This window comes from Olea europaea, chromosome 12 (assembly GCF_002742605.1).
Source record: "Olea europaea var. sylvestris chromosome 12, O_europaea_v1, whole genome shotgun sequence".
Classification (NCBI taxonomy): Eukaryota; Viridiplantae; Streptophyta; class Magnoliopsida; order Lamiales; family Oleaceae; genus Olea; species Olea europaea.
The window spans coordinates 19,773,536-19,798,842 of NC_036248.1; the positions used below are offsets into that span (position 1 = coordinate 19,773,536).

At 31.8% G+C, this 25,307-nt stretch overlaps 3 protein-coding genes across 3 annotated transcripts; all 3 read left to right on the top strand.

Moving 5' to 3' along the window:
- The first annotated feature begins 10,416 nt into the window (after positions 1-10,416).
- LOC111407010 (CASP-like protein PIMP1) lies at positions 10,417-11,899 on the top strand. Its single transcript, XM_023036350.1, has 3 exons — positions 10,417-10,617; positions 11,380-11,512; positions 11,606-11,899. Exons 1-3 carry the CDS (start codon positions 10,448-10,450, stop codon positions 11,804-11,806), a joined length of 504 nt encoding a protein of 167 aa, XP_022892118.1. The 5' UTR covers positions 10,417-10,447; the 3' UTR covers positions 11,807-11,899.
- A 10,848-nt stretch (positions 11,900-22,747) lies between these two features.
- On the top strand, positions 22,748-24,073 carry LOC111406735. Its single transcript, XM_023036114.1, has 3 exons — positions 22,748-22,760; positions 23,352-23,445; positions 23,695-24,073. The coding sequence occupies exons 1-3, from the start codon at positions 22,748-22,750 to the stop codon at positions 24,071-24,073; spliced, it is 486 nt and encodes a 161-aa protein (XP_022891882.1).
- A 22-nt stretch (positions 24,074-24,095) lies between these two features.
- On the top strand, positions 24,096-25,307 carry LOC111406736 (protein FAR1-RELATED SEQUENCE 5-like). The gene is made up of 3 exons (XM_023036115.1): positions 24,096-24,485; positions 24,627-24,788; positions 24,858-25,307. Exons 1-3 carry the CDS (start codon positions 24,096-24,098, stop codon positions 25,305-25,307), a joined length of 1,002 nt encoding a protein of 333 aa, XP_022891883.1.

Consider the following 25,307-nt stretch of genomic DNA (forward strand, 5'->3'; position numbering starts at 1 on the left):
AGAAAATAGTGTATCAGCTGCGATTGGATAACAATTTCCTCGCATTGCAGGAAGTGAGCAAAACACGTATTCTGAAGGATTCGGCGTTGGGCTTCATTGAGATTGTTTTTGAAGTTGGACACCACACCTTTGACGGGGGTAATTGTAATTTTACCCGGAAACCAACTCTTCTCGGGTATAATGTATCTCCACGCCTGCAACAACGATCACAATAAAACTCATCATTTTGGTCACAGGTGAAAATCCAGGTAGTCACAAACATCAACATATAGGTCACAGATCCCCTTCAGCAAAAAAGAAATCAACAACACCCATACAGAACGACACAATAGCGTTCCATAATTCACAAATGAACAACCACTTTTGAAAAAAACATTAAAGACCCTTACTACAATCAGGCATTTCGATTACAAATTCAACACAACATACATCACAAATTCAAAAATACTTCATCAATACACATTACCCATCGATTAAAATGAAGCTAGGTATACTCGAAATAAGTGAACAATTGAAAAATATCAGAAAATCACCTTCTTCGACGACTGTTTTCCGACCGAACTTCTGGATTTTTGTCTTTTAGAGGATGATTCCTTCTGCACTTCATCCAACTTCCTTTTAACTCTTCTTCCTGACTCGTCGATTCCAGTTTCCTCCCCACGTTTCCCACTGCTTGAACGAGTCATCGTTGAAGTTTTAGAATACTTCGGCTAAACTGTGAACACAGCTTTGGGAAGGAATGTAAAAATTATGTGACCGACAGTGAAAGAAGTTGATCGGGGAATCGCCAGAGAACGACAGTGATGAATGACCGAATGGATGAACACGGTTAGGATGAACACGGTTTAATCGAAAAATGGGGTACGTGAGGGACGTGGTTATGGAAATGACGGTTTTATGGAAAGGACGTGTTTAAAGAAAATACAGTTTCAAAAGTTTTGAATTACGTGATTTTAGGTAGAGATAGCTATTAAATCATTTTAAATTAATTAGAAAATGAAAAAAAAAATCTGATTACAGAAATGTGAAACTTCCACTCTTATTTAGGAAATATGAATTTATAAAATATGGATTTGTGTAATTACCACATTTATCAATCGAGACATTGCACCCTCCAAAAATATTCTTCGATTAGAACTCAACTAGTATATCTAAATGAAAAGGCAGAAGACTAAAAAATAAAGCAAGAAAGATATATGAATTTATTTTATATGTGTTGTATAGGTTAGAATAATTTCAAATATGGGCTTCACATTTGATTGTAAAATATTACGGGTTAGATTTATGATTCACAATAACATTATGATTGGACCAATTATGTTAAGTGATCAATTTGGGCCGTTTTACACCTTACGGGCTTTATTTGATATAATGTGGTAATTTCGAGTATGTGGGTCGGAATTATACGTAAACTATAATTGGGGTTTAAGTCGATAATGAGATTACTAAATAAATTCCTATATAAAGGCTAGGTCTCCTCTTCTCTCTATATGGTTTTATTGGCTTGTCCCATTGATGACCAACATTTTTGTGAGGAGCAAGGAGGGGGAAGATCTGGTTGTTATTATTCATATCAACGATAGCTTTTACAGGTATGAATTCGATTTATCAATTTATGATTTTGTGATTCTTGATTCTTAACATGATTAAAATTTATTTTCAACAATTGGTATCAGAGCTAACATTTTAAGACTATAATCCTTCATATATATATATATTCACTCCACGAGAAGAATCTTAAAACATTGCAATATGAGATATAGCTTGGAATGTGTCTGGTATTGGGAATTCAACAACTTATGTATTCCAAATGACAAAACCACTTAACAATCCAACATAAGGATTTTCCTTTTTTGGCACATAATTTCTCCTGTAGCTTCCTTAACTCTATTTGTTGATTGTGGAAATTACACGGTTCCAGGTGTTTGAAGATCACAGTGCAAATGTCAGGTACAAAATTTTTTTATGCATAATTCAGGTTTTGATATAATAACTCCACCCTCCAAATCGATCATTTAACCCACCCCACTATAAGACATTTCCTCATCCCCATCTTTCCATTATCTTTCTTCGTCGCTGGCCGAAGCTGATTCCAACGGCGTTGCTACTGCGAATGGCGACACTGTGAACGGTGACAAAAGTATGCGACCTTAGATGATCGAATGGCGTCTGGTGCCGGTGTTGGAAAGGGGTTTGGGAGTTAGCTCTCTCTTTTTGATATATAGATTCCAACGGTGTCGCCACTGTGAACGGCGACTGATGTGAACGACAATGCTATAAATGGTGACAAAAGTATACGGCACTTGTAGGTTCGAACGGTGACTGGATCTATTCTTGGAAGGGGGTTTGGCGGCGCTTGCAGGTTCGAACGACGACTGGAGCCTGTGTTCGAAGGGGGTTTGGGGTTTTTTGTGTGCTATCTCTTTCTCTTTCCGATTTGTAGGTAATGATTTTGGGGTTTTGTTGGTTGTATTTGCAAATCTTGGCCATGGCTGTGTTGGTGGAAACAATGGTGAAATTGTGGGTTGGGTATTGTTGGTGTGTTTGGTGGTGGCGATTGTGGTGGTTTCTGGCAACGGTAGAGGTTGTGATTGGTGGCTGTGCTGTTGTGCAGGCGACGATGTGGTGGTCGACGTTTTTTGGTCAGTGTTTGTTGGTGGTTGTGGTGGTGTCGTACAGAAACGGTGGTAGTTTTTGTTGGTGGTGTAGTGCAGGCGGTGATGGTGGTGGTGGTTTTTTACTCTAATGCAGGTAGCGAAGGCGGTGTTTGTTTTGTCGATGGTGGTGGTGCATTGCACGCGATGGTGTGGTGCTGGTCCAATCTGATTGGTGGTGGTGTTAACTATGCACAATTTGAATTGGTGGTGATGTAGTGTAGGCAACGACGATGGTGGTGGTTTTTTTGCTGAATTCGTGTTTGCTTTGTTAATGGTGTTGGTGCGATGCAAGCAGCAATTGCACGATAATGATTTGTGATCAAGATTGGTGCTGGATCGAGATCGGTGGTGGGGCATTTGGTGCATGTGACCAACTATTTAGAATATGTGACCAACAAATTTAAACATACGTGACCATGTGACTTGTAATTTTTTTGATCTATGACCAATGAAATTATTCGTGACATGTAATTTTTTGATCTGTGACCTCGAAATAATCTGTGACCTACAAAATTTTTGATTTGTGACCTTAAAATAATCTGTAACCTATTAATTCGATGATATGTGACCAATAAGTAAATCTGTGACCAATAATTATGAATTTGTGACCATTAATTGTATAATTGTGACTTTATTATACTTAATTAATAAATATTTTCAATTAATTATGTAAAAATCTGAATTTTGAATTTTTAAATTTTGTACCTCATTTGTGAATTGGTGTAAACAATACACCTTACATATGAATTTTTCCCTTGTTGATTTGTATTGCAACCAATCCGATCTGTCCCCAAATCGTAAAAAAGGGACGTCAAAAGCCCACTGAAGTTGCCCATCGAATAACCCAGAAAGTCGAAACCCATTCTCTGTTTTCTGTTCTTGCCTCTTGCAACCAAAACCCAATTTCCTTTGGTGCATATATGTATAATACATGTAAAGAAATTCAAAACCTAATGTGCAAAATCACCGTTTCCTTTCACTGTGGCCGAACTTGTTTTTTGTGCGATCTTCTTCCGCAGGTACCATAAAAAGTTTTGAATCAATTTCTCCATTATCGTATGATATACAAATAGAAGAAATCGAACATCATTTTGTAGCTGCTCGGATCGACAGTTTATGTGGCCTAAGAAGGCATGAAAATGTCGCCGGCGAAGGCGGTGTTGCCATAGAATTGGCTGTCGGCTTTTCCTCCTTTTATTGTGGTCGATTTTGTCTTTTTGCCCCCTTTTTTTGATGAATTAATTGGGACGTGAATTGATGATGTTGAAGAAGGAAAAGAAAATTTGTAACCGGTTTAAACGAAAGTCATTGAAGGGTACTCTTACGAGGCAGAAACATTAACTTCGATTAGGACCTGTTTTTGGGTAATTTTGTGCCGAAAGCTAGGGCAATATTATCAATAATTTGAGGTTTTAGTTGTTTACCTTTAGGAGACAAGGTTCTGTTCTCTTTTATGTATATTCGAATATCATTGGATTTAATTTCAAGGCTTGTTTCAGTCGGCTGTGGAGGATTTGGGATGGGGGCCTCCCTCGCAATTTATGAGATGAGAGGCCCCTATCTGCAATTAAGAGATTGGTGTATATTGCAATTATTTAAAAGGGGGCCTGCTTGAAATTTTAAATATTGCAAGGACCTGATTTTAATTTGCACCTAGGATTAAAATATAATTTTCAAAAGAGTATTAAGCCCCTGTTTGGCCCCCATTACGGGGAAAATTTAATGTATAGAATAGTGTTTTTTGAAAAATGAGTGGTTGAAAAAGAAAGAAATTTTTTTGATTTACGTGTAATATTATTTTATGGAAGATTGTGTGGTTGAAAATAGGAGAGAGAAAAATAAAATGTAATGTAATGAAAATCAAACAAGGGCTAAATTTAAACTTGGGAAGCTTTGATCCTAAAATTTTAATTTTGACCCAATTAAAAATTTATTTTTGACCCGTTTAAAATTATATCAAATAAATTAATAATTGATTGACGATTTTTTTTATTTTTACTTTCGTCAAATTTAATTCAATTGTTGGTATTATTTGTTTATTTAAATACCGCTTTTCAAATATTGAAAATTTGTTGGCTATTTTGTATCTCAATCACATATAAATTTTGTCATTTGTCGATTAATGATTATGATTGGTTGTATAATTATTGTTTTGTGATTGAAGTTTTCATTGGCATTGAGATGATGCCTATTTTCCCACTAAGAGAAATATCTTGAAATAAAAATTGGTGGTAGTTGTCAAAGTGGCACACTCATTATTATTTATTCAATTTTCTCTACAATAAGAATATATGTATTTTTGTCCGACAATTTGATTTATTGCATATAATATCTTGACCAAAGGTGTTATTATATGTGATAATTTTTGAAAAATGGTATAAGGCAGTTAACGAGCTTACTTTGGTCTAGAAATCTCCATATGCCCAAAGGTGTTCGAATTTCGAAAGTCATTGTTATTTTGTTAACTAGCTACATGATATGTTTTTTAAGAGTACCTTATAGCATGTTGTATTGTCAGCTCAAATGTGACTTTATGATGATGCATTTAGGTTCTTACCGTAATAAGATTCATATGCTTTTGATTTTAATTACGGATTATCTAATTAATGGCCCATATTAATTAGTTGGATATTTTATCATCTATTTGATTGCATGCATTATGTTTGAATGACATTGAGTGTGATATTTTATGTTTCCACATTTTATAACACCTCATCTCTTTCGAGTCAATTGTCTACCATTGAAATCTTGACTAGAAATAATTATGTAAGATGGAAACGAGATGTAGAGATAGCACTTGGTCTTTTAGGCTTGGACTTTGCAATGAAGAAAAAGTTTGAGAAATCCAAAGAGAAAAATACTGTTGAATATGTAGCCGACTATGAAAAGTAAGAAAGGGCCAACAAACTTTGTTTGAAAATTATTAAGCACTATATATCTGATTCCATTATGAGTGTCATCCCAAATAATGAAAATGCCAAAGGTTTTATGGATGTCATATGAGAGAAATTTATTGAGCCTGATAAAGTCGAAACTGGGGATCTGATGGATAAATTGATGAATATAAGATGTGATGGTACAAGTGGTGTTAGAGAGCACGTTATGAAGATGACAAATATATCATCTGAGCTAAAGGCTCTGAAAATTCCCTTGGCATTTGTGTGTTTCAAGTCTTCATTTGTAGATGTGCCTTCGAATTCTTGGTGGTTAGACTCAGGAGCTAATATCCATATTGTGAATTTCTTGCAAGGGTTCACAAGCAAAAAGAGACAAAGTGAAAATGAAGTGAGTTTGAGCGTTAGAAATAGAGTTCAAGTGAAGGTTGAATTCATGGGAGTGGTAAAGTTGTTTTTGGAGTTCGATTTTACCCTTATTTTGGAAAATACAGTTTTTGTGCAGAAAATGGGACGAAATTTAATTTCTATATCGAAACTTGATACTTATGGTTGTACCTTCAACTTTGGTAATGGAAACATTGAGTTATTTTATGGTTCTCGTTTGATTAGGAATTGACTTTTGTGTGATTGTTTATATAAGTTGTCTTTGACTCCTTTTGGTGATATCTCGTGTGTTACCAATGTATCAAAGAAAAGGGTTTTAATTCATGAATCATCCTCTATGTTGTGGCATAAGCATTTGGGTCACATTTCTAAGAATAGAATGAAAAGATTGGTAAAAGTTGAGATTCTTCCCTCTTTAGACTTTTCTGATTTTGACACCTGTGTGGATTATATAAGAGGAAAGTTAACTAAGTATATGAGAAAGGGTTCAACTAGGAGTAATCAAATTTTGGACTTAATATACACTGATATCAGTGGACCTTTGCCTTTTCCACTATATGTGAGAACAAATACTTCATAACTTTTATTGATGATTTCTCATGATATAAATATGTTTACTTGATTAACGATAAATTACATGCACTTGAGATATTCAAAATTTTCAAATTAGAAGTAGAGAAACAATGTGAAAAAAGTATCAAAGTTGTAAGATTCGACCGTGGTGGTGACTACTATGGGAAATATAACGAGTCTGGTCAAAATATGGGTGATTTGTAAAGTTTTTACAAGAGTGTGGAATATTATCTCAATACACTATGCCAGGGACACCCGAGCAGAATTGTGTTTCTGAAAGTTGTAATCAAACTCTAAAAGACACGGTCAGAAGTATGATAAGTAGAACAAATTTGTCAGAGTATCTACAGGGGCAAGCTTTGAAAACTGTCGTGTATGTTTTAAATAGGATTCAAGGTAAAGCTATTGCAAATATACATTTTGAATTATGGATAAGACATAAGCCAAGTTTGGCTCATTTTAAAATTTGGGGATGTCCAGCTGAGGTTAGGATTTATAATCCATTTGAAAAGAAGTTAGACCCGAAATCCACTCCTGATTACTTTATTGGGTACCCAAACAGATCAAAAGCATATAAGTTATACTATCTAAATCGTGACACTAGAATTGTTGAATCCGTTACTAATAAAATTTTGAAAAATGATTTTGGTGATAGTGGAAGTTCCACATTGAGAGAACTTTTGTTGAACCAAATCAAGTTGTTATTCTGGTTCCTGTTATACAAAAAAAAAAAAAAAAGGTTTGTTCTCAATGAGTTGATGTTGTTAATGAAGAACTGGAGAACCTAGAGGAACTTCCAAATTCCTCCAACAACAATTGGGTCAGTTTCTGAGCCACAAGTTAGAAGATTGTATAGGGAATGGAGATCTTTCAGAAAAGGTTTACATAAGGCAACCTAAAGGTTTTGTTGTGAAAGGAAATAAAAACTTGGTATGTATATGGCCTCAAGCAAGCATCACGACAATAGTATTTGAAATTTGACGATGTTGTAACTTCTCTTGGTTTTGTTGAAAATACAATTGATCAATGTATTTTATCTCAAAATCAGTAGGAGAAATTTTATCTTTCTTTTCCTGTAAGTTGGTGATATTTTGCTTGCTAGTAGTAACTTAGGCTTACTTCACGAGACAAAGAAAATGTTGTCTGCTAAGTTTGAGATGAAAGATCTTAGAGAAGCTTCCTATGTGCTTGACATTGAAATAAATCGTGATAGAAATCGTGGCTTGTTGGGAATTCCTCAGAAAGCTTATATAAGACGTGTTCTAGAAATGTTCAATATGTAGAAATGTGCACCTGGTGATGTATCCATCATAAAAAGAGATAAGTTTAACAAAACTCAATATCCAAGAAATGACTAGAAATGGAATCTGTAAAAATGATTCTATATGCTAGTACTATGGGGAGTTTGATGTATACTCAAGTTTGCACTAGACTGGATATAACCTACACAGTATGTGTCATCAGCAGATTTCAGTCAAATTCTGGATTAGAGCACTAGAAAGCAGCTAAGAAAGTTATGGAATACTTGAAAAAAACTGAGGGTTATATGCTTACATTCCAGCGTTCAAATCATCTTGAGGTGGTAGAATATTCATATTCTAATTTTGCTAGATATCAAGATAATCTGAAATCAACCTCAGGTTATATTCTTACATTAGCTGGTGGTGCTATTTCTTGGAAAAGTGCTAAACAGACTCTAGTGGCATCTTCTACTATGCAAGTTGAATTTGTGGCATATTATAGGGCTAGAGTCCAAGTCGTTTGGTTAAGAAATTCCATCTCAAGACCAATCAACATATACTATGATAACAGTGCAGCAGTATTCTTTTCAAAGAATAATAAAAGTTCTGGTGGGTCAAAATATATTGACATCAAATATTTAGTGGTTAGAGATAGGGTCAAGGAAGGGCAGACGAAAATAGAGCATATTAATATAGAGGCAATGATTGCAGACCTTTTGACTAAGGGATTCGCTCCAAAAGTTTTTAAGACACATGTTGCTAATACGGGTATTGTGGAAACATTTGATGTTTATGGTTAGTGGGAGTTATTTATGTAAAGAACTGCATTTTTGGCTTGATCCTTTTGCGGGGTATATAGGCAACTCATATGTTTTCGGGTATAGCCCTTTCTGATAATAAAATATTTTCCCCAATCCATGAACTATTTTGAGCATGCATTTGATTTTTTGCTTTTTTATTATAATATTATTGTGATCTCGAGATATGACAGATAAAGACATAAGATGAGCCACTTTTAGAGATACATGGCTTCATTTTGATTTAAAGCATTATGAGGACCGATACGAATTAGCACAATTTTTTATCACATTTGGTGTTAAGTTCATACCACAAACTACCACATTAATTGGAAGATGAGGATCCATGATGATAAGGATGTTGATATTTGTAGCTGTGGAATGGTCTTACATCGCTTAATTGGTGTAATGACTTTCATGTTCGATATTAATATTCTTGTTGAACCGGATCATGTTACGTAAGGTGTCGTCATTAGAACTATTTGTGGCCACCTATGTGGTCTAACTCGGATGTTAAAAGTTTTGTTTTAACAATCAAATGTTTGCCCAAGTGAATGTTAGAATAATTTCAAATATGGGCTTCACATTCGATTGTAAATATTACGGGTTAGATGTATGACTCACAATGACATTATGATTGGGCCAATTATGTTAAGTGATCAAATTGGACTGTTTTACACCTTATGGGCTTTATTTGGTATAATGTGGTAATTTCGATTATGTGGGCCAAAATTATACGTAAACCCTAATTAGGGTTTAAGTCGATAATGAGACGACTAAATAAATTTCTATATAAAGGTTAGGGTCCCCTCATCTCTCCATATAGTTTTATTGGTTTGCCCTATTGATGGCCAACATTTTTGTGAGAAGTAAGAAGGGAAAGATCTGACTGCTATTATTCATATCAACAATAGCTTCCGCAGGTATGAATTCGATTGATCAATTTATGATTTTGTGATTCTTGATTCTTAACATGATTAAAATTTATTTTCAACAGTATAAGGTAAAAATAAAGTCAAAGTCACTCAATTTTCATGTTCCGATTGAATACTTTCAATTTTTGATTATTTTCAAAGGAAAGATTATTCTTTTTACCAAACATACGTGAATTCAATAACAATCCTATGATAAGAACATGAGCTTTGAATCAAATTTCATAGAGGGTAATTTAATTATCAATATTAATGAACCTGCACTATCACTTTAGCTTTAATTCAATATCATTATCTTGGTATTTAAACGTTACGAAAAAAAAATGTCTCCTACCTCAAATTGTAATTTTTTAGTGTGATACTATACAAATAATGTCAAATCATTGCAAAAAAATATATTAGAATGAAATTGGTACCACAAAAAGAAATATGAGGAAGTTTCGTCAACCAATCACCAGATGGTTCAGTTTTCGTAAAAATCTCTTTGGTCATCCATCCAATAGACTATAAAAATTTGTCGTCGTTTGACGCAGTGTACACACCTTATTTCCTTCTTATCATTCCCACTTAAGCTTTTGAATACCTCTCTAATTTTACCAGATATTGTCTCCAATTCACTGTCATAAACATACCTAAAATATTATATAAAATTGCTCAACATCAAGTTTGATAGCATAAATGCAGGGTTAATTTCTATTGAATTTGAATCCACTTTTTCTTATAATTCCATTTTAGAATGTTCGGCCGCAACTGAAGAAAATTGACTCTATTAAATGTTCGAGTTTTACTAGGAAACTACAGTTTCTTGCCACTTGCAAATACTATTGTTGAAATAATACTCATGACTCGGTCGAACATGATCAGGCCAATGTCACTGTCGGGAGTCAACTCTCGACATATCACTCTATAAAAACAACAGCTTTTGGGTAACGTATTGGATAGAGTATTAGAAATAATTAATCTTCAATGGCACCACCACCATCCACGGCGGTTCCACCACTGGCGGCGCTGGTTGTTAGGATCCTTACATTTATTTGCTTAATCATTTCGGTTATCATTCTCGTCACCAACACCGTTAAGGCTAGTGACGGTGTAAATGAAGCCAAACTAAAATTCAATAATTTTTATGCTTATCGGTAAGTTCTTAATTAACCCTTTCTAGTTTTTGTTTTCGATTTACTATTGAATATATGCACTGAGTTAACTTAATTATTCTTGCTGGTAGATGTAAAAGTACCATATGGTATCCATGATATTATAAGAAAAATAATATGGATGGTATTATTTTTCTCAAAAAAACCTCACATTTTTAAATATGAAATTTCGTTAATTTGAGCACTTACAACTATTGTGATTCACGTGAATCTCTTAGGACCGGTTTGATATGATTTTTAAGAAGTCAAAATGAGTTTTTGAGATCCATTTGATTAATTTTATGAAAGTGTTTCTCTTAATAAGAAATATTTTTAGAGGAATTGGTACGATATGATTTTCTCTAGAAACACCTTCGAAATAGGAAGCACTTATAAAGTTAGTTTCAAAGGAAAATTTAAGTAGTTTTCTATAAAAGTTCTTCTACAGAAAGTAAAAGTAAAAGTCATATCAAACGGGCCCTTAATATTTGTCTCAAAGAGGTGAGCAAGAGAAAAAGCGTTGCTCTTATGAAAAAGGCGAATAATAAAACTTTGATTGTCCTCAACATGTTCAAGTAGTTAATAGTAGGAAAAATTAAAAACTAGAAACTCGTGAATATTATCTACAAAAACCATAAGGTTATATTCCTATTCTTTTTTGGGCATGATTGAATAATCTCTACCTAAACTAGAAGCCTCGTTCGTGAAATAAATCATTGCATCCATGCCCTCGAATATAATCGATACCACACTATACCTATGTAGGTACATGTTGTCGACTGCAGTACTCGGAATCGCCTATACACTTATACAAAGTGCATTCGCAATCTTCCATGTGAGCATGGGAAATCGCATTGGAGGTGATGGCTTGGTTCAAATTGAGTTTTATGGGGACAAGGTAGGTAGATACATATATACAAATTGTTTTATGATCAATCTACGTTTTATATATGTTTTTGGAGAATAAGAATGTGATTTATAATTTGTGCAGATTGTATCCTACATATTGGCAACTGGTGCTGCTGCCGGGTTTGGACTCTCTGTAGATTTGAACCACCTTCCAGTAAATGGTGCAGACATAGAAGATTTTCTTAACAAAGCGAATGCTGCAGCAAGCCTTCTCTTCATTGGATTTTTATTCTCAGCCATATCATCTGTCTTTTCATCACTATCTCTTCCAAAGAGAAGTTGAGTCGACTCGTATATTTTTCTCTTCGACTATTTAAATATGTGATGTATGTGTCACTGGGTTGATTATTCTATGAAATCGTACTGTTTAATTCTATTATTTGACTATCGATCACACACATTTAAAACTTGAGATAAATCGATAAATTTCTTTTATATTTTGAAATCTTGAGTAATTTTCCGTATTAAAAGGGGGTAAACATATTGCATTAATAACTTATAACTCAAACTGGACAACGTAGATAAAAAGGAAGAGTTTTACATTACAAAAGTATATTTTTCACATGTTATCATAAAATTGGATAACTAATTTTGTGATATTTAACATATATTTGTGTTAACTTTATTAATTTGCCAGAAATCTGAATTAATGAGATTAAAAGGAAGAATCAAAAGACGGTGGTTGAATTGATAGACTCTTGAAACGTCTCACTAGGCACCACAAATAAATATTATATTTGAGTCACGTTTTACACGTCGTATTGAATCAAATAGATATCATATCTAAATTGAACTAAAATAATAAGTTCAAAGAGATGAGTTTAAATCAGATTATTGTTCATCGGGACATGATTAATAGAAACAAATTAGATGAATTGAATTTTTATAATAAATAACTTTTTTTATTAATTTGAGTTAGAAAAGTATTGTTATTTATTTGATTGTATCGTAATAATTACTTGTTAAAATAGAAACTTTTTTTTTTTTAATTTAAGAGAAAATTTTATTCAAATGTATTTGTAGACAAGAACTGTTTAAACGTAATTTTACTTTTTATAAGCTTAAAAAATTCATCTTAAGTTTTACGTTAAACGATTTTCTAATACTAGCATCAAACGTGATATTAAAATAATATGTCACAGTCTACCTTATTACAACCCCATCTCATCTTGATTACCAATCATATCCCTCTTAATCCTGACGGTATATGTTCGTCAAAATTCAACAAACATACGGATTCGTTGTACAAGTAATAATCGTGATAAGAGAGTTATCGTCCCATAGGGAATAAAGATTAAGTTTAGTATATTTGATATATTTAAATTCGTATTTGTAACCGAACGACGATTGATGAATAATTAATTAATTTTTATAACTAAAACTTATGAAATCAATGAAAATTAGTTTAAGAAAATCAAATATGTGAGCGTATTGGATTTCTGACGCCATTGATCAATTTTTAGTTCTAATTCTCAACCAGTAATAATTATCTTAATTCATGCAATTGAGATGATCGATAATTTCATGATTATTTATTATTCTTTCCCAAGATATAATAAACCTATGATTACCGTGAGACGATTCTATTCTTAACCCGAATTTATATGGCAGACATGCATTGACATTCAGGATTATCACATATGATTGCACACGCCACAAATATTATTCCTAACATTTATTGCCTGTGTATTCCAATAATAGTGTTATACCTATTGTGAGTTTTCTAATACTACGAATAAACAACTTATTGTTCTAATGGTGCGCAAACAGTAAAATAATGTAAATAGGCATATAATGGAATCCCACCACAAGAATTAACATAAAAACACAGGTCTCGATTTAAAAATTAATAATTAAACAATTTTGTCATCCTTCCAATACATAAAAATATTTAGTCTAACATAATGTTGGGATTAGACAAATAAAAGTAGAAAGACATTACCGAGTAATTGATGGAACGAGATTAATTTTCCACACTTTCTCCTGACGTCTGCGTGTTTGTGACATATATATATCAATTGCTTCGAGGCACAATTCTTGAATCCCAAAAAGGTAGTCCAATTGTCGGCCACCTTTTCTTGTTTTTGTGTATACCTAAATGTTTAACCTCCAAAGAATAACCCAACTTTGATTCAATTTCTTCCACTTTTCTTCCCAGCCGACAGTCAACTTCTCTCTCTAGAAACTCCAATTCAGCAGCAATGTTTTCCCAGACTTTACTCACAATTTTTGACCACTGTATGCATGTTTCCTCAAATCCCCACTTTTTTTGTCTTTTGTTGGCTAGTATATATATTTACTTAGCAAAAAGGCAGCCCTCTCTTCTTCAAATAAACACAGAAATCATCCAATGTTTGTGGATTTTTCCCCATACAATTTTTTCCAAGTAGCCTCGATATGCGTGTAATGTCTGCTTCTTTTTCTAGGTTTTCTCTTCCGCTTGTAAATGGGATATATATATATATATATATATATATATATATAATGAGGGGGTAGGCTGTTTTGTTGATACTGTTTGTTTGCTGCTGTTGATAACTTTTATTTTTTAATAATTTTAATCCTACTCAATACTCTCCTTAGTTTTCTATAAATCTTTCCTTCGAATCATATATAAATCCCTCTTTTTTTTTCCACCACCTATGACATATAAACTTGAACCTGATTTCTTTTTATAAGGTTACTCGTGGCACTCGCTTATAAAATTCTTAGATTAATTTATCCCTTTCCCCAACATCTTTAGAAAACATCAAAAGGTTAACTCCGACCAAAAGTTTTCACTTATCTGAGTCACTCAAGATTAATATAAAAACAGTATGACTTCTAGAAATCAAGTTATACTTTTATTATATGTATATGATGAAATGAGAAATATAACAAATATTTACTTCAAGAAAAAAATGAATATAGAAATAAAGAAGTAAAATATAAATCAGGGATTTATAAATTTATCTTTAAAAGATTTACAACTAAGGATTTTCCTTTCGGGAAGTCCCTAAAGTTCTAAAATAAATTTAAGAAAACAAGAGTACCTATTCACAAGGACTTCAACTATACAATAGTTTTTGGATTGAATATTTTTCTGGAGAAAAGGTTTCAAAGGTTTTTTAGATAGCAGAGAGTACATAGGTCGTAAACTTCTGCCTTAACCAAATGAAACTGTCTCCTTAAATAGAAAAATTTTTGGGAGCAAAAAGTCTAAACTACCCTTAATAGGAAAGGCACTCACTTCACCGAGAAATTTCTGGCCAATCAAAAATCTAACAAGTGTCTAAAATTTATAATGGGAATCTTTCTTTTCAAAAAGTTTCGACATCTTTCCTAATAATGAAAACTTAGTCAAAAGGTCTACAGTCTAGTGATAAAAAAGTCTTCAACTTTTTCTTCTTTTCTTCCATCAAAAATTGTCTTATTCTGCATTATTGAGAATCTTATCATGTATCAAGATTATGACGTGCCACTGATGAAAATGACATTCCACTATCTGAATTATTGTATCCTTCGTTCTGTGGATCTTCATTTTCTTCTGAAAGTTTGGAATGATTATCTTCATCTTTTTCCTTTTGATCTGGACATTCTGCAAATTCTTTTTCTTCTTCATGATTCTTTTTTAGAATTATCTCAAATGCTTGATTTACTATTTTTTTAATTTGTTCTTTTAATCTTTCATCATTTTTCTTCTTCTTAACATTTTTCTTCCTTTTTGAAGAAGTTCCTTCCTCTCTTTTGGATTGTTTCTGAAATTCTTCAATTTTTTCCAAAATCTTTTCTAAAGAAACAGCGTCTTGATTAGGGTCTTGTGCTTCTTGAAAAAATAAACAATCTTGACTATCTTGGATAACCATTTTTTCTTTTCCTTTACTAGGCTGAATTTCTTGAGTTTGTGAAAGATCTGGGTTATTTGAAAAATTGTCTGGTGAAAAATGTTCTGGTGGACTATATTTAACTAAGTAATCAAATTTTCCGCTGGGCTGTCCTAAAAGATCCCAAATCTCTTTACCCTTTTCTGTAGCAGATTTATTAGTCTGCTAAGTTTGATTATCTAATTTAATAGAGGAATCAACAGTCCCCTGAGTCTGTTGGGCTTTTGGTAAGTCCACAACCTTCAACGGATTTGATAAGTCTTTACCAGCTACCGTTTGAGCTGGACTAGCTATGGACTTATTGGGCTCCATAGTACATGTTGGATATTTGACTTTTAAATCCAAAATCTCTTTTTCAAGTTGTGCCACTTTCTTTTTGAGTTTGGTTCTTTCTAATGAAAGGTCCTGGTTGGATTCATTAATAACTTTATAATTTCTTTGCACACACTCACAATGTTGGCAAAAAATATTCTGGACTTTACTTGAAGAGAAGTCTAATGGAGGGTCAGAGTAATTTTTTAAAGAAGGAGATAAATAAAAATTTATTCCTATATGCTGTCTTGTTGCATCTAATGCTTCTTAAAAATTTGTAAAACCTTTGTAAAGAGGATCTAAAAAATTTTTAATACATTCTAAAACTTCTATCCAAAAATGGAAAATTCCTGAATTTTTTCCTTTAATAACAACATAAAATTAAAATTTTTGCTTGTTCTGACTAAAATGTTCTGATAATGCATTCATGCATGCAAGAAAATATTTTTGATCTTTTGGATTCTTGTTATATGAAATCCATAAATTATCTAAAATACATTTTTCTTCTCTAGATAAAGAAATATGAGGTAAAATTTTAAAAGAAATATTACTATTTGGAAATACTATAAGTTCTTGGTTTCCAAACCTTAGTCTGTCTTGTAACATTGGTCTGTTCTGATTAAATGGAGTCTGTGGTAAAGAACTTGATGCAAATGAATTTCCTGGTAGAATTCCTAGTCTTAAAGGTCTTGGTCTTGTCATCTGTATAACAAAATTATATTAAATAAGTTTAATAATTTCTATATATTATTATTCTATTTAGTATATCTGCTGCTTTATTATCACTACCTTTAATATGCTCAAATTCTATATTAATTCCTATATTCGTAATTCTATCTATAAAATTTAACTATCTTCTTTTACTACTTCTTTTTGAATCTATTTTCATTTTATTAACAAAAGAAACTATAGTTATACAATCTGTTCTTATAGTTATTTCTTTTTTAGATATAATAAATAATTCAAAACTATCAAATGCATAATTTATAGCTAATAATTCTGCATCTATGCTGCTTAAATTTCCTTTTTCTTTATAATTTCCACTATTGTATCTACAAATTCTTTCTGTACTTTTATCAGTATATTTATTGGGTTTGCATATTAATATAGCTTCCCATCCTATCATACTTCCATCTGTTTCTATAATTAAATATTATGAATCTAATGGCATCACTAATTCTGGTAAAATTTTTATCTTTTCTTTTATTTGTTGTACTAATTTTATGACTTCTTGATTAAAAATTTTTTGTCCTGTAGGAGATGTCTTTGCATATAAAGGTCCTGCTATTTTTTCCAAATTTTTTATAAATCGTTTAGTATAATTTATTAATCCTAAAAATTTTTGAATTTGCTTTAAATCTTCAAGTTTATCTGGAAATTCTAAAGCTTTCTTAACAATATGAAATTGTAACTTAATTTTTCCTTCTCCTATGTTAACTCCTAATAAGTCTATAAATTCTTTGAATAAAATCATTTTCTTTTTACTAATTATTAAACCATGTTTAATAAATTCTGAAAATACTATTTGTAAATGTCCTCTATGTTCTTTTTTATTTTTACTAAATAATGTTCTTTTTTATTTTTACTAAATACTAAAATATCATCTATGTATACTATTACAAAATTACTATGTTTATTAAAAATATTTTTCATTTTTTTTGGAAAATACTATGTGCATTTTTAATTCCAAATGACATTACAAGTCATTCAAAATATCCTTCTAGACAAGTAAAAATTGTCCATTTAATACTTTTTGGATGCATTTTTACCTGCCAAAATCCTGACTTTAAATCAAATTTACTAAAAATTTTACAGTCTTGTATTTTATTTATTAAAACTGTCTTATCTGGTATGTTATAAGCATCATCTATAGTATTATCATTAAGTCTTTTATAATTAATAACCATTCTACTTTTTCCTCTAACAATTTCTGAATGTTTTCTAACTATAAAGGCTGCTGATTTATGAGAACTTTCTAATTTTCTAATTACTCCTAATTCTAAGAGTTCTTTTATATGTATTTTAAAATCTTCTAAATCTAAATTTGTAACTTCTATATTCTTAGTTTTAATTATATATTCTGGATTTTTAATTTTTAATTCACTTAAAATTTTATCTTTTTCCCAGTATTTTAAAACATTTTCTCCTATTATTTCTATTTTTTCTAATATAGATATTAAATTTTCTATTTCCTGTTTTGTTATTAACATATCATAAATCTTTTCATTATCAATTAATTCTATAGTTCCAAATAAATTATCTTCTTCTATAATTTTAAAATTTATTTCTTCTAAATTATCTTCTTCTAGTAATTGACATTCTCTTTCCTTTTCACACTTACAATTGTTATTGTTACTACTACTGCCACCACGCTTCTCTATGCACTCTGATGAAAAATAAGTAGTCTGTGTGGGTGTAAATAATGTATGTTTTTGTAAATGTAGAAAATCTTTAGTAATTGTAACACTTCCATTATATTTTAATAAAAAACTTAATACTATAATAAAATCTGTATCCTTAATATTCAAAGGTCTAACCCATACGGATTCTTTAGGTAAAGTATATTCTATACTTCTACCACAATTTGTCTCAAAACTAATTTTACTATTTGATTGTAATAATTCTATGTAAGTATATAATTCTCCATCCATTTGTTGTGCTTCTATTGGTTTTTCTGAATGTATTATGTATTGTTTTGGTATTAATTTCTTATTAATTATACAATTACTACATCCTGAGTCTATTAATCCTAAACACTTTATTTCATATTGTCCTATTCTTATATAACATTTTACCTTAATACTTTGAAGTTTTTCTGGATTACATATTACCTGAACATATTCTTTTTCTTTATATTCTGTACTTTGACTTTGTTCTTCTATTTCTATTATTTTTCCTTTATTATTATATTCTAACATTTCTATTTTATTTATTATAAATTTTTGCATTTCTTATAAGCTTTCTATTCTTTTTCTAAGAATTTTTATTTCTGAAATTTCAATTTTTTCTTTTAAAATTTCTGGGTTAATTTCTTCTTTTTCAATAAGGTTCCTTTCTTTTAAACATTTTATACATGCTTCTTTATAACATTTTAAACATTTAGCTCTAAGCTTTCTTACTGGATACCAATTGCATAAATAACAAGCTATATTATCTGCTCCTTTATATTTTTGCCAATTATGTAAACATTCTATAATTATGTTATTCATTAGATTTAGTTCTTCTTCTGATTCTGATTCTTCTTGTAATCTTATGTTAGAGAATTCATCTATTATTTCATAATCAGATTCTATATTTTCTTCTAAATGTTTATCTTCTATTAATATAATACTATAAATAGACTCTTTGTCTGAGATGTATTCATCTAATCGTATTAACTCTTTATTAGTACATTCTGTTAGTGTACTTTTTTTATCATAATTATTTATTCTTTTTGGACATGTCTTAGATAAATGTTCATTACTATTACAAACATAACAGTTAAGTCTATTTTTATAAGTTATTTCTGGTTTAAATTTCCTAACATGTCCTTTTTCATCTAAATATGGTATTCTTTTATTGGATTTTCTAAGAAAGTATCTTTTCTTAAAAGACCTTTTATTATTTCTTTCTTTATTACTATATTTATTTTTTCTTGAACTAGAGGCTCCATAAGTTTGTGGGGTAAAAATATCTTTACAGAATTTATAATCTGTCTTTTTAAGTTATTTTTGAATTTGTAATTCTACACATTTATTTTCTAGACATCTTATTACATGTTGTATTCTTTGTCCTATACTCCATTATTTTTCTGGTTCTTCTTTTACTGATGCTAAATTATTCCATTTATCTGTAATTTCTAATCCTAATGATCCTGGTAATTTATGAAACAGTTTATTACCAATTTCTTGATTAAATGTATTTCCTGATATTGAAATTAAATAATGATATTCATTTAAAATTTTTTTAACATATCTTCCTTTAGTCCATTTATAAAGAATAAGTTGTTCTAAATCTCTCATAACTTTTCTTTGTATGCTCATATGTCCTGAATTTGGGTCTGCTCCTGTTATTAATATTTGTATTTTATTGACAAAATTATATGGATTACTTCTCATATTAATTAATTGTTCAAATTCTTCTTTCTTTTCTAATTTAAATGCTTCCCACATAACTTTTACACTTTCTCCTAAGAATGTTACTAAATATCTATACATGTCTAAAGCTTCAATTTCTTGAAAATTTCTAATATAATGTCCTATTATAGTATTTTTCCATACATCTATTCATTATTCCATGTCTATGGATCGTGTGTTGTAATATTTATAATTTGTGTTTTATGATCTAATTAGAATTCTATTTTCTTTTCTAAGGGTCTTTCACTTCCTTTTGCTATATATTTTCTTTCTTTATTATTATATAAATGATAAGCTCCTCTTGGGGGAAATCATCCACCATAAACCATTGCCTCATGTTTAATTGTTTTATCAAAAGGAGTATAACTAAAAGTTCTATATGTATTAGAATCTTCCATAAGTTCTTTTGTATAACTTAAATCTGAATTTTTTGAATCATTATTTTTTTTAATAATTTCTATTCTTATATTCTGTTCTTGATCATAATATAAATATTCAGATTTTGTTATAATCTTATTAAGATACATTTGATCTTCAAGTTCTAATAATTCTTTATTATCTAAATTCATTCCTAATTCATTTTCATATATATACTGCTCAATATTCCGTGATATAACATGAAATAGTTATGAAAAAAACATTTGTGCCATCATGGGACGAAAGGTGTTTCTTCTACTATGATGAATAAATGTTACCTACGAAATGAGGTGGGGACTTTCTTCCCCATTGTACCTTCAGCCTGAGAATTCGTAATATATTTAGGAATGTAGACTTATGAAAAAAAGATAGAAAGTGTATTCAAATTGCCAAAATTTCAAACTCATACACGTCTTGCCTTAGGGGTATTTATAGATGTTTGAAATCATGTAACTGATGAACAACTATCGTGCCATGTCCCACATAGCATCTTCCAATACCCCACGTTATGAGTGGAAGATCTCCACCTATCCAGCGGTTGATTGTGTCCATGGTAACCATTGAACGGTTTCCATCAAACTCAAGGATATTTATATGGTTAAGTACAGTGTTGGCCTCGTAGTAGTAGGCAGCCCCATAATGATATACAGTCTAGTATGAATTTAGAGGGCATCATAATGATAGACGGTCTAGTATGAAAGTAGAGAGCCTCATAATGGTCGATAACCCAACGTGAACATAAAGGGCCTTGTAGCAACTGACAGTCTAGCATGCAAGTGGATGGCCTTATAGTGATAGACGGCCTAGCATGGGGTGCTCTCTGTAGAGCGCCTATTGAGTAATATTCACCTCGTTGATCATTGTAGATAATTAGTGATGCCATCTAATATCGTAACATATTAAAAGTATGTTTAAGTATTTGAATTTTTTGTCTAAGCTTAAGAAAAGGGAAAATTAATGTTGATTTATTTTTTATTTTTATTTTTTGCAAATATATTCTCATAACTTATTTTTTCTTACATTTAAGCATTATTTTCTTATATTTGTGTCAAAATTAATAACTGATTTTTAACTTGAATTAGCAAAAAAGTGATTTAGTTTAATAAGTATTTACTTATAAGCAAAATTTTCATTTATGCGATTATCACATTTCGATGATTTGGATAATTTCAACATATTTTTTTTGTTAATTATTTGTGAAAATTTACCTTTAATTAAAATAATTACTTTCGAGAAAGTAACTCCTAAGTTACTAATTAGAATAAATGTTATTAATTTTAAAACTTGCCCATATACTTAAAACTACAATATTTATTTTTCTTGTAAATGTAAGCTTACAAGAGTAAAATTGGTTCATATTTTAATATTTTACATTTCTTACTTTAACTAAAAATATTTGTTTTATTATCTACTATTGTAAAATAATGAAATAATTATTGATAATTAATTTAGTATTATCATGACACATAGATAAGTCTTATCTAATTTAGAAGATATATTTCATTCCAATTGTAACTCTTATTTTGGACTGTATAAATATAGATTATTGGTTCTTAATAATACGTACAAGTCTATTGACTCACAGTATCTCTTTTATTTCTCTCTTATCATAACATGTTATTAGCACGATTTTCTCAAAATCAAAGTGATTTAAAAAGCTTGATGTACTCCTTCGGTCACCTACGGTATTCGGTAAACTATCTTCATACCACCACATTCACATTATTAATTTTTTTCTTCACCTCAATTTCAACACGTGTCGACATCTATCCCCAATTTCTCGAGTAGAACCATATTCGGAATTTGTAGAATATCTAACATAGGTCCAATACTTGGCTGGTACTCATTATCAAATTCAAATGAATTCGGGAACTTTTTAAGCAATAATGCTACATAGCCACATTCATTGACACAAAGAATGACACAATGAGGTGGAAAATGGTTTTAAAAAAAAGAGAGAGAAAGGAAATGGAAATGGAAATGGCGCAGGCTGGTGTTTTCTGGGAAATTTGAAATTTTTAAAACCATTTGCTTCGACCCGGCCCGGAATTTAAACCCGTTTCTCTGTTAAAACCCGTTCACAAGGCTCAGCCCATTTCATTTTCTCATTTTCACTTCGAATGACAACTCGTTTCTAGGCATTTGGAACTCTTCGTCCCCGTCTTTGGCGTAAATCTTCAGACCTCCGCCGACTGTAATGGAAACGATTACCTGAGAGCTTAGGCGAAACGCCATTCTTTCTCTCCTGTACATGACGCATGAGAAATACCTATTGTGGCTGGAAGAGAAACCGAACTACAGTGGCTGATAGAGAAACCCATTTCGTCGTTGTTGAAGAATCTTAATCAATAGGTATTTGATTAATATTTCAGGTTAATAAGACGCTTACTATGCATATTTTGTAAATCCAAATTTCTAACTTGTTGATTGCGTCGTCTGCATCTACTAAATTGAATGAAGAAGGCTGGCATTGGGAAAAGACTCCACAGGTAGACGATTGGGGTGTTTTTTTGCCGAGAGATGACCGAAAAAGGTATTGCTTTCCTTCTCTACCGTTTGGAATCAGGGAATTTGTAATGTGATTTTCTCTCTTTTTCTCTCTATACTTTTCTTATTTCAACAGACGTAATTAAGAGGATTACCAAAAATATTTTCATTAAAAAAGTCAGTATTTTGTATTATCACTTGTTATTTCCCAATTATTAGTATCTACTTTGTGGTTTTAATTTCTCCGTTCAGTTGTATTTGAATACTTTTATTCAATTTTCTTGACTTTATGCCAAGGTTATCTCCAAATTAAATGCCAACATGCTAAGCAATGACAGGCAAATTCAGTGTTATTTTTAGAAAATAATTGGTAAGAAGACTTAAATTTTCAAAACAGATTTCGTTGGCTCAAAATCAAATCATTTGTTTGCAATGATTCAAGAATAAAGAAAAGAAATATTTTTCTCCAGATGAGAAATCCATTCCTCCAACAATTTCAAATGTTAACTCTTTGCACATTGCACTATAATATCGCAAGTAATTTGTTGGTTTTAACATCCTTCTCTTTTAATATTCATTCCTTCATTTTTTGCTTCTTTTCGTTTCGATTTGAACCATTATATTTTGTTTGATGAAGGGAAAGAAATTTCGGAATATGTGGATGAAATTGTACCGCTGGAGTCCGATAATGAGGATGTTGTGGATATTATGAACATAGCGGGTGATGATAGGTTAGTTGGAGATAGTGTGATTGTGCCCGAGCCGGGTATGAAATTTAAGGATGAAAATGAAATTTTCGATTTGTACAAAAGATATGCATACGAAATTGGTTTCCCGGTTAGGAAATGAAATTTGGTAAAGGATGATGACGGAGTTTTGAGAAATGTTATATTTGTTTGTAGCCGTGAAGGGAAAAGAATAAAAAATACAAGCGGTTCTTTGAAACCACAAGCCACTATGCAGAGTGGATGTTAAGCCAGGATCTGCGCGTCCAAAGATGTTTGTGGAATATGGAAGATTAACAAGGTACATCTAGACCACAATCATAAGACAAGCCCTTCAAAGTCTAGGCTATATCGATGTAACCGAGAGTTGAGTGCACATGTTAAACGAAGACTCGAAGTGAATGACATGACAGGAATTCCATTACACAAGAGCTTCAACTCTATAGTTGTTGAAGTGGGTGGGTATGAGAATTTGAGTTGCATCGAGAAGGATTGTCGTAACTATGTTGAGAAAGTTAGGCGTTTAAGACTTGGACAAGGGGACGGATCAGCACTACAATCATACTTCTCTAAAATGCAGGCACAATGCTCGGGCTTTTACTTTAGTATAGATTTGGATGAGATTTGCGTCTAAAGAATTTTTTTGGGCAGACTATATGAGTAGGCAAGCATATAAGGAGTTCGGAGATGTTGTCACATTTGACACCACATACCTCACTAATAAGTACGATATGTCATTTGCTCCTTTTGTTGGAGTGAACCACCATGGACAGTCGACACTCCTTGGATGTGGTCTGGTCTCGAATGAGGATACAGAGACATTTGTCTGGCTTTTTCGAACCTGGCTGCAATGCATGCATGGACAGGCTCCGCATGGGATAGTTATAGATCAGGACAGGGCTATGCAAAATGCAATCCAGATTGTGTTTCCCAATGCAAAGTATAGATGGTGTTTGTGGCACTTATTGAAAAAGTTGCTTGAGAAATTCGGATACCATGTGGATAAGGGGTCTATATTCACTATTATACAAGTTTGGTCTACGATTGTCAGTTTGTAGAAGAATTCGAAAACGGCTGGAGAGTGATGGTCGAAAGGTTTCACTTGTATGATAATGAGTGGTTGGCGGGTTTGTACGAGAACAGAGAACGTTGGGTACCTTGCTATCTAAAAACCACATTTTGGGCAGGGATGTCAACTACTCAACGCAGTGAGAGTATGCAATGCATTCTTCGATGGTTATGTACATTCAAAGATGACGTTGAAACAACTTGTTAAACAATATGAACAAGCACTGAGAAATAAGGTTGAGAAGGAGTTTCAAGCTGACTTCAAGTCCTTCTCGCAAATGGTACCGTGCGCATCGAGATATGAAATTGAGAAGCAATTTCAAGTAGTTTACACAATTTCAAAATTTAAGGAAGTTCAAGAGGAGTTCACAGGTAAAATGTACTGCAGCCTTGTTTCTTTCTCTGATGGAGTATCGGGGGCAACGTATGAGGTACGGGAGGATGTAATACATGACGAGCATTCAAGAAAAAAAGCTTTTTTTTTCACATTTCAAAGAGACAAATGTGAAATCAGTTGCAGTTGCCAGAACTTTGAGTTTCGAGGGATTATTTGCAAACATATGATCGCAGTATTGGTCCGTAATGATGTGAAATCTATACCCGAAAGATATATATTACGGAGATGGCGACGAGATGTGACTAGGGCCCACACGAGGGTACCAGTGAACTATGATGGTTTGATTAGTACGCTTTGGCAACTGAAGTACGACAAAATGTGTCAACGCTTTGCTACATTGGCCGATCTGACAGCAGAAGATGACGCGAAATCTGATGCAATAATTGATTGGATTGACAGTTAA